At 35.9% G+C, this 10,826-nt stretch overlaps 1 protein-coding gene across 2 annotated transcripts in view; it reads right to left on the bottom strand.

Annotated features, from left to right (window-relative positions):
- LAMA2 (laminin subunit alpha 2) overlaps window positions 1–10,826 on the bottom strand; it is a 359,087-nt gene that overhangs the window by 109,046 nt on the left and 239,215 nt on the right. For both annotated transcript variants that reach the window (XM_082048323.1, XM_082048322.1), the window contains exons 24-28: window positions 9,955–10,098; window positions 7,423–7,602; window positions 6,469–6,657; window positions 6,131–6,369; window positions 1,518–1,635 (exon numbers count right to left, since the gene is read on the bottom strand). In XM_082048323.1, the coding sequence (XP_081904449.1) occupies window positions 1,518–1,635; window positions 6,131–6,369; window positions 6,469–6,657; window positions 7,423–7,602; window positions 9,955–10,098 (870 nt within the window). The remainder of the gene's footprint in view (window positions 1–1,517; window positions 1,636–6,130; window positions 6,370–6,468; window positions 6,658–7,422; window positions 7,603–9,954; window positions 10,099–10,826) is intronic.

A 10,826-nucleotide genomic window follows, 5' to 3' on the forward strand; every position in this document is an offset into this window, starting at 1 on the left:
TTTCTGATACGCTACTGACACTCTTCTCATCTATTCTGATCTAAGCACTTCTGAGATGAAACGGGACACAGCAAAAGATGAAGCAAACTACATTTTTCATTACTAGTTTGGAAGTTTTTCAGAAATAGCCATTAGGGAAGCTCTTACCACCATTTTTTCCACCTGTCATTGACTTGAAAACAAAGAAAAAGGATATAAATGTCACTTCTAATAAAAACTGCTGTGCAAAGAGTCCTTACAAAGCAATTACAGGATAAATAATGAAACACTTACATATACCCTGTTAGCATTTGCTTAAAGAATGCCTGAATATTATTATTTTTCTCCTCCTGAAATTAAATAAACCTTCACAGAACACACCATAACCTTCACTAAGCACACTAAAAATAAACTAAGTTAAGAGCATGTAAAGATCACACAATTAAACAAAAAGTATGAAGGTTGTAACCGAGACACTTATTCCAGCTCCCAGTTGGTGTGAATTAAAATTATTGCATTATCATGTATTTTCCTTCAAAAATGTAATTTGTTACAGTAATTTTTAAAACGTGTGTTCCTCTGAGCAAATGTTGGAGACTTAATTTCTCATACGTATATTTACACACATTCAGGTGTATGCACTTAATAAAATAGTGTGCCAAGAAAATGCCTTCATTCATATCCCTGCACACATTTCCTGTGAACTCACTGTTCTTGTTGCCTCATTTGCTGTGTAACACGAACCTGTACAATCTCTGAAAGGAGCAGAGTTTTCATGGATAACAAGGCATCTTTCCCATCATTTACTCACTCCAAATTTTCTTTTGTTTTCAAATTTGTTTATATGCTTCAGTTTTTCATTGATGAATTTCATTCAACTGATAGATCTTTAACTTTTCAGGATTAACGAATATGTAACCTTTAATTATTCACTATTACAAACGTTAATTTTTATTTTAATGATTTTTTTTTTTTAATTTGACATAGAAGTTTTCTGGGTTTTTCTTCACAGATTCTGTGAATCACGGTCATGATAAAATGATGCATATAGTTCAGTCTTTTGGAAGATATGATATTGTAACCGTATTGTGTATTATGGCCCACCATAACACAAAAACATAGTACAATCTGTTGTACACCGTAGATTACGAAATTATTATACCATTATCTGGCCAAAAATGCTTGATCAGTCAGTATCAGTCACACAATTCAGCATCAGAGATGCTGACCCAGTAACGCTGACTTTCCTGTATTCTAAGTGTTTGAGTCATCACCATGGTTTCAGTGGCATATTTGCCAAAAGCAAAAAAAAAAAGGTGCTTAAATTCCTTGAGAGATAACTGAGGGAAAAATAATATGAGTAATTAAATTATGAGAGAATTGTTGTCAGATAAATGAATTCACACTCTTATTTTTATTCACATTATTATTTTTATTCACTTATTATTCACATTACTTATCACACCTTGCTAATGAATGGACTGAAGAAGGTATAGAAGGTATAAAGGCTTTTCCTGGGAGCCAGGTTAGTACCGTACCTCACAAGACAAACCAGAATAACCCAATGGGCAGTCACATTTCTCAATCAAGTGAGCCTGAGGAGTCACTCCAGACACAGTGCCGCTTTCAGCAACCTCCATTGAGATCTCAGAAATCCTGAAAAAAAGGAACAAACATCTCTAATGAGATTAGTCAAGCACTAAATCAAACCCAGTTAGTCCCAGTTAGCACAGGAGAAGAGAGTCATATTTGGCTGTTTGTAGGTTTCTTGATCTACAGGAGATAAACAGCACCATTTTTGCATCTCCTAAGGAAACAACAAAGCTACCAGCACCTCCAGTCTCATTTTCCATTTCTAGGCAATAGTATAACTGATTTTTCTCTCCTTCTTAATTATGTCTCATTTTTAATCTATTTTCAGCCAAACTATAAACAAAAGCTCATTTCTAATTCTTCATTTGAACAGACTCATTAAGAAATTGAAGTCACATACTAAATGCAGTTCCAATTCATGGTAGTAAAATTGTTCACTAAATCTACTTTTAATGAGGCAACTATTAAAAAAAAGAAAATAAATAAAATCTATCCTCAGCAACAAAAGCAACTTAACAAGCAGACTTCAAAGATATTGGACATTTGCCTTTTTAGCAGGAATTTTAAGATCTGTAGCCAGATATAATTTTATTGGTTTTTTTTTTCCTTAGGAAATTATTTAAACACTTAAACAGTTTAAAGCAAAAACGAAATCCTACTACAGAAGCATCTGCTAGTGTCAGAAAGAGATATCCTTCATGATCCTTATTGCCTCTCAACCACTCCCTGTCTTTCCAGCATGCATGCTGACGGGCTAAATAGGGTTGAGTATACATCACAAAGACAACAAACACAATATCTAATGAAATACACTTAATCCTAATGTACTGCAATGCTGTTCTTTTAGCTTACTTCTTTATTTTGGGAGATTGTTAGTTTGTTTAAATGAATGCTATGATCTGGAATCCCTTACTGTCTTTGAGAAACAAAAAGGGTAGAATAGTATACATTTTAAAGCTTCACGTATATCGCCAACCTAAAAGAAAATGTTGAAGAACATGCGACTAACTAGCTCAACAAATATTGATAATGCTGATACAGTCTGTTCACCAGGTGTCTGTGCAGAAGGCTAATGCAGAGGAGCTCACAGGAGCTCACAGAGCTGCTCATCTCCTCACACTCACTGTGGATCTGCTCCCAAACCTTAAATACTAAATGACTGAGTGACATTCTTCTGCACATTGGCATATTGGCACCAGTGTCAGGATGACTTTAGGAAAAGTAAATGCCCACTGCTACTGTAGCTGAGAGTTTTGTGATGGAGCTTATGTGACCAGCCCCATACTTCTTCATACCTTGTGTCAACGGAAAATCTCCATATAATCTAGTGACTTAAATCCTGTGCTCCCTTCTTACTACCTGAAGAAAGAGGTTCAGAGGAACAGGGAAATTGGGAAGGAAAACAAAAAAACAAACAAGACTGAAAATAAAGAGGGCAATACCACAAACCATTCAGATCCGATATGTCAATGTAAGCTTATGCTGAAATCTCTGTACATTTAATAGAAAAACAAAATGAAATCTGCCCCCCCATCATCTTCAAGGCTGAGGCAACAGTCTGTGTGCTGCAAAAAACCTGTTTACTGTCAGAAAGCCGTATTTACATAATAATATACTCTGTGACCACAAAGCTACTTGTTGTTTGTGTGGCAATGTTACTTAAGGAAGGTCAAGCTTGGTTGATTCTTGGAACATGTCTAATAAGAAGCAGTCCAACAACTGCTACCTGATCAGTGTCAGGCATATTAAAATAATTCACAGTCAAATTGAAAGCATACTCCCAATTCAAACTAATTTATTACCACAGTCCTGTTGCCTGAAAAGCAAAACAAAATCTATAAAAGAAATGTTTCAATTTAGACCAGTGAATGTGAAAATGAGGGCAACAAAATGAACAATACAAGAGAAAAATGTCTGGCTTTGGATTCTGAGCAGAAATCTCTAAATCACTAGTAATGCTGCAGCTTTGAAGCAGAAACAACATTGGCAATGCTGCTAAACTATATAGCTAATATAGTGCTAACACTAGAATTAGGCTATTTTTAGGCTTCCAACTGCTGCCGCTGCTTTGACTTTATTTTAAAATGCTCTTCCTGTCATTTATTACTTATTTGAAGCTTTTAAACTCTGCAACTTAAATTAAAGCACTGTTAAAAACCTAAAAAAAATTAAAAATATTTCATATATGGTATTTTCCTCCTCCCATACACAGTTTCTCTTACTTTATACTTTTCTACTATGCACAGTCAGGTAGAAAGAGATACTTTATTAGTTGAGAACAAGGCCCTTATTTAGAAAGCACTCTATTTAAACAAATAGTTTATTATAAGTAATTTAATTCAAATATATATTTAAAACTGAGCATAAATATTGCCCTTTAGAGGCACTCAGACTATTTTTAATAAAAGCCTTCAATTCTAATGCAAGCTAATATTCCACTAACCTTTAAAAACATTTGGGGGGATTTATTTTGTGGTCTTAAGCAAAACTTCCTCTGAAATAATTCAAGGTGCTGACTTGGAAAAAAAAATAATGATGTATTCCTGCTGTTTATTTTCTACTTAAAGTCTCAGATGCCATGTGATGAATGTTACTTACGTAACTAGACAGATCACAAAAATCTATTGTAACATAACCACTTCCAAAATCAAGTATGGTCTGATATGCAAAGTTATGACTTCAGATGGAGAGTTACCAGAAAGAACAGATGAACTCTTCGCTAGGTCCTGCTGCCATATAAAATGTCACATTCTGAAAGGCAGTGCTGTAAAAATACATTTTGGAATTTAAAGTGCCACCTTGCAAACCTGAAAAGTCCTTTTCTGTCTTGTTATATGCCTCATTACTAGGTAGCCGTGGTAAAATGGTCATGTGCTACAATGCAGGTTTAGTTCGGTCATGATTGCCATATGCATCTCAGGACAAAACCATGAAAACAGAGGTTCGTTTTCATAACTTATGCTGCTTGAGGTGAGACAGTATTTGGTTTTTGCTTCCACATCTGAACTAGGATCTGTAGTGCTTAAAGGGAAGGGAGAAACACACACAGATATGTGTGGATTTGGTTCTCAAATTTTCCACAGATATGTGTGGATTTGCTTCTTAAATTTTCCATGTTGCACTGGAGTTACTTTCATACATCTATCCACAGGAAATCCCTGTGCTGGCAATACAATATCCTAAATAGACTAAACCAAAAATAAATGAAACCAGTGTAAAACATTTATGGCATCTGTTGCTAATATTTACTGTCTAGTCAGTCCAAGCTGGATGAATATTTTTCTGTAAATAATTTTAGCTTATCACTTTTATGACAGAATCACAGAAAGGACCTCTGTAGACCTTGGAAGTTTATTTCCAATTACTACTGTATCCTTGCTAATAAATTTTGCTTATGAAGGTTATTGTGAATTTGGTATCAAAAACTTTTAGGAATATTTTATGTAAACTGTTCCAGAAGTTCTTCATCCCCAGGAATTTTTCTCATATGTCTAATGTGAGTATTACTTGCTGAAGTTTAAGCTAATTTCTTTTTTTGCCTTACCCATCATGTCATGGCAACAGGGAACTGATTCTTTTCTTTTTGACAATATTTTATGCATCTTAAGGCAATTTCTAATTTCTAAATAAATCTGTTCTTTACACCTTCCCTCACAGCTCATATTTTCTGACCTGTGATTATGATCACTGTTATCTTCTGGGCACTTTAATAATTTTTTCTTGAACCCTGGTATCCAAAACTTGATGCTTAGGCCTTACTATTGCTGAGTGGAAGGAAAAGATTTTTTTTTTTTTTATCTTTTTAGGTTGTACCTGTTTCTACATGCAACTAGAATATTAGCATTTCTCAACAAGAATATCATTACTGAGTCATGTTCACTTGGTGATATGTTGTAAACAACAGAGCCCTCTTTGAAGAATAGGTAACTAAGCAGTCGTTCCTTGTTTGTTCAATTGACTACTCCTTTCCAAGTGTAAAATCTTATAGCTGACCTTTAGATTGCAGTACATTTTTGTATTATTCCTCTCATCTTGCTGTCTAATGTCCACTTCAAATTTAGTGTTATCTTTATTTTATCATCTAACTTATTAATGAATAAACTGAATAGAAAACATTGACTGTATCTGCCCCTATTATATTGGATTAAGTAGCATTTCATTACAGGAGTACTCTTTAATCTTCGACTTTCTACCTCATTTCCCACGTGCTAGAGAAAATTCCTACATATGCTAACATTTCTATTTAATTACAGCATCATGTTTTCATGAAGATGACATTTATTCAAAAAATACTTTGGGTTTGTTTCAGGATGCACGTGCTTACATGTGTTTTCTGTTCCAGGATCCTGAAAAGAAGGTTTTCATTTGCCTATTGTGATTAAATGTCCTGTTGAATAAAATTTCCCTTTCCTGCATTTTCTACCGTGCTGAATGCCAACTCCTTCTGCTTTTCTCAGCAACTGCTTATAGTTTATGAATAAAAAATCCTCTGGGAAGCTCTATCAGGTTATCGTCTGTGACTACTGCACTATTTCAGACCACTGCATGAAACAGTTACCTGCTTTGCCTCATGATATTGCCATGAGTAGCCTTAATAAGAATGTAATGAACATCATACAACACGTTCAGGAAGTCTTCCCGGGATACAGGTCTACTTGGTCTTGAGTCGTCTCCATAATACTTCCAGGTGAAATCTGCCTGGGCCACTGTCCTGTTGACCCTTGGATCATCATGATAATATTCCCAGGGCACAGTGTTTCTGACTCTTTGGTCATCACCATAATATCCCCATTCATGCTGAAAGACGATAATTCAATACAATAATACTGATTATTAACAGTATTAAAAAGAACCAGGTGCTTAAATTCTGGGAGGGGGAAAGTAGATTTCCGTTACCTCTGTCATTTCTATCTCGTGCCTTGTCAGCTGCCCAATCAAAGGGGCAGCCATATGCCGGACAATAATTCTGGGATGGGTGGGAGGCCCACCTCTGATGATGACTTGTGGGTAGTAAGTAGTAAAACCTGTCTCTTCTCGTGCTTCAAAGTAGATTGCGTATTTCAGTTTCCCTCCATAAGCAGTCAGCTAACAAAGCAAAAAACAAGGTACAAAAAGAAATCTCATTTTCAGTTAGCTAAAAATAAATTCCTGTGTGTATGTAGGAGATAGATGCACTCAGCACCTGTGTACAGTCTGATAAATGTGTGTGTGTGTGGTAGAAAATAGCAAAACATGCTTGTGGAACTATCTGGGGACACGGGCTGTGTTCAAAAATACCCATTGGCAATTTGTTGTTGTACTACACTAAAAACAAAACATAATCTATTTCTTCATATATGCCTTGATGCTCCCCAAAGTTTGTGTTAGAGAAAGAAACATCTAAACTTTGCCAAGCCAAACCAAGAAATATGAAAAGTGCAAAATAAATTGTCACAGAGGTGCACAAAGGAGGGTTATTTCAATAATTTTCTCCTGTTTAACTTACAGAGATCAGGCATTTTTTGTTTAAAGTGGAAAGAAACAAAAATTTACAAGACAGTTATATTAAATTAATGCAGCTTAATTTTTCAAATAACATTTTTATGATGGAATCTATCATTTGTAAAAATATTATATGTTACTGCCTGTTAGTATATATTTTTAAATAGTGTTTATGTTAAAGACTTACAAATTTCCATGATAACCAAGCAAATAATTTTTTATAATGGAATAGCATTTATTTTCTTTTGAAGTATCTTCCACTCTGTGATGATGTGCTCAATGGAAGGGAAAAAAAGGTACTGCAAAATACAAATGCAAGATTAAAAAAAAAAAAATCCCCGTCAATATTCAGTGGAATTTTATGTTTACCTTTCGTCCCTCAAACTGCTCTGGAAGTCTCCAGTAAACAGGTTCTGACCGAAGATCCTGTATCACCTGTTCTATATTTGCTACTATTTCAGGAGGCTGGAATGCAATCCCTGAAAGAGTGCTGCGCTGAAGCTTTTCATCCACCAGTGGCAGAATCATTTGCTCTGGCTTCAAGGTCACCTATACATATTGAAAAAAGGCGAGAAGAAAATCAAGTCTATTTCTCTCCATGAAGTGTTAGTCTTTAAATTCTTACTGTTTTAAAAATTATTTCTAGGTAATTTCATTTCACATCATGAGTAATTTGTCACAGAGTCTTACTACTCCTTCAGGTCTAAAAAGTTATAATAATGACTTCCCCCTCAAACATTTCGCACTTTCTCGTCATGTTAACAAAGAATGTACTAACGCTGGTTAAAAGAGTTTCAGCAGCAAGCGATCCCATGAATTTTATTGAAGCGATTTTCATAGTCCTATTCCAGTCTCAGGCCTCTTCTGTTTGAATTGTGAGAAACACACCTTATGAAGAAGCATACTTCCCACCAACACTTACTATACATCACTGGGTCTGTGGAATACAGTGCCCAATTCCGTGCTACAGTTATGCAATATTCAAGCTAAGTGTTGTCTGGCCAATATGCCAGTAGGGGTCAGGGTTTCTGTAATGCTAAATTCAGATTTAATTTAAAATATAAGGATGCCACTTAGATACTTCTAATTTTCTCAGACTTATCGAAAGTGTCTCAGCATTATATGGGAATCATTATTTTGATCAAAAACTGCAATAAGACTCTTAGTAATTCTGTGCAGATGAAAGTATCACAGGAAGCGTGCGAACAAATGCAAAGGGCTGGTATAAAAATTGTCTCCTCCCAAAGAGTGAGGAAAACAATGAAAACACATACAGTCATCCCATCAACAGGCTGTTCACGACGTAGAGATCAGGTAATGAGGAATTCACCAAGCCCTGTACTGTACTTTAATCATCTTGTCATTTCCATTTACAGCAGCATCTATGGGCTTACCAGACATGAGGGCATTTCTAATGTTGCCAGCCCAAAGTGAGATTTCCTGAGTTTCTGTCATAACCTTATTTTACTGTTTACTATTTTAGACATCAAGAACGTGGCCAGCATGTTTGAATTTCAGATCAGCCTTGCCTTATTGTCATATAAGATAGGATTTGCCTGGTTAAATACGTCTAACGCCATTTGAAGCACCTGAGAGTATCTGAAATAGCCACTAGCAGCTGGCAGAATCCAGTCTCACTCAGTGTACAGCTCTGAATCAATTTGGAAATTGACAGGATGACCAAAAACTAGATTAGATGCGGACACACACTTCTTTAGATATAAGCATAAATATGAAAGGAAGTTAATGAAGAGACAAAAATAATCAGGAGGTTTAAACTATGTTTCTGCTTTGTGCTGCCACAAAGGTCAAAGCATACTTTTCCAGAACTGTTGCTGTCATGGAACTTGATTAAATTTTATAACTTGTCATCCTTTTAAAGTCTTCCTTTTCCAGCCTACCAGCATATGGTGGGCAAAACTGAAATAATGTGAAAACCAGGGTCAGATCATGATAAATGATAAATCATTTCACCCACTGGGAAGGGAAAGATGTGTTACTGGATTGGACAATGAAGGAGAGAATGGGACTTTAACCAGAATATATGAACTCTTTAGTAAGAGATCACATCTTGATTTCAACCTCAAGAAACATTATCCAATTGACTCTTGTGCTTGAAACAAGTCATGGGCTTTGGCTGATTTGCATTAGGCAGACATTCCCTGCTTCCAGCAGAGATATGACTGACCACACATGGAGACTGAACCAGTCATTTTTCATTAGAAACAGTGCCTCCAGAACATAACTGAGGAGCTGGCGCAGAAGTGATGGAGAACAGTGGTCTCAATGTGTATTTTGCGCTCATCGTCCAGATAAATAGAGACATCCAGTCTGCTTTATTTGTTAGTCTAGCATAGGTCCCAAGGCCCACTTCAACAAAAAGGTGGAGAGGTCTTTGCTCTGATAGATTATACCCTTTCACTCTTTTATTTAAACAGAGCTCAATAAGCTATTTTTTAAAAATAAAAACAAACCAAACATAACAAAAACACAGCAATGAAAATAAAGAGATTAATTGAACCAAGAGAAATCTATGCTGGACAAAAAGCATCTGTGACCCCTGAATACACCTGGGTAAACTGTGTATCATACACCAGAGATTATGTCACAATGCACTGGACTGCATAATTTCCCCTTGCCCTTTCCTGGGTTTTAATAGCTTTACTTTGGCATGATGTCAACTATCCCATCACTGTTTTTCTTATCTACTTATTTACTTTCAATGTCTCGACCGTGATTGTGTAATGGAACATAACCACTCTTTCCACTTCTTGAAGTATAAAGAGGAAAATGATTGTTTAAATGTTTGGCCATTTTCTAGCTACCTCTCAGTGCCTGACTAAAAGATGCCAGCAGGAAACAACATTATCGCATTACATGGCTCAGCAGTTTCCTACTCACCCATGTGCGAACCAGCCCCCTTGCCTCACTGCACTGTGTGGTCAGGCCAAAGCAATAGCAACTGCTGCAGCCAAGTGGGTTTCTGGCAGAGAGGCTAAATGTACCAGACTTGCACCTGTCACAGTGGACACCTTCCACATTAACCTGGAAGAAAGAGAACATTAGGAAAAGAAAGGAAAAAAAAAAACCAACCACCACATCAAAAAAGCAAGCTCTATTTCAATGTAGTAAGAAGAAAAAGAAAACCATACAGTAATGATAATAACAGAGTGCAGAAATAAATAATAATAAGTGTAAGGAAATGTTCAAGGAACTTTCCAGCTTCTTATCATGTGTGTATGCAAACATATACAACTAATGCAACTGAGGTATTTGCATCCACTGAGTAGCTCTGAGCAACGGATGTTGGCTTCATACTGACAGTTGTAAGCACAGAAAAACCAAATGGCAATTTGGGCATGACATGCCCAATAAGCAATTGATAAGAAAAAAAAATATGTCCTTCTGAAATTACCAGGGTTAATCAAGCTTTTTGTTTAATATGAATTAGCTTTGACAATTAGAATGTTTAAGGTACAGTATTAAATGTTCTTATTGAGAAACCTGGTCTTAACAGAAATATTGTAGAAAAAGCTTTCCCCTCTTCATAATTGTTTTCCACATCACTGAACAGTATTAGCAAGACTGAAATGTTTCACTGTTGTAATGTCAGTGCTTTTATTTTCATTTTTCAATTAGTCCAAATAAAAAGCTATACCAGATAGAACCAGTTACATGAAAATTTATGCACGGCCTTTAAAACCATTTTCATACTGAGACCAAGGTATAAAAAAACCCACTGATATGAAAGCACTGGTTGGCTTTTCCTCCCC

Source organism: Streptopelia decaocto, assembly GCF_964273445.1.
Source record: "Streptopelia decaocto genome assembly, chromosome: 3".
Taxonomy (NCBI): domain Eukaryota; kingdom Metazoa; phylum Chordata; class Aves; order Columbiformes; family Columbidae; genus Streptopelia; species Streptopelia decaocto.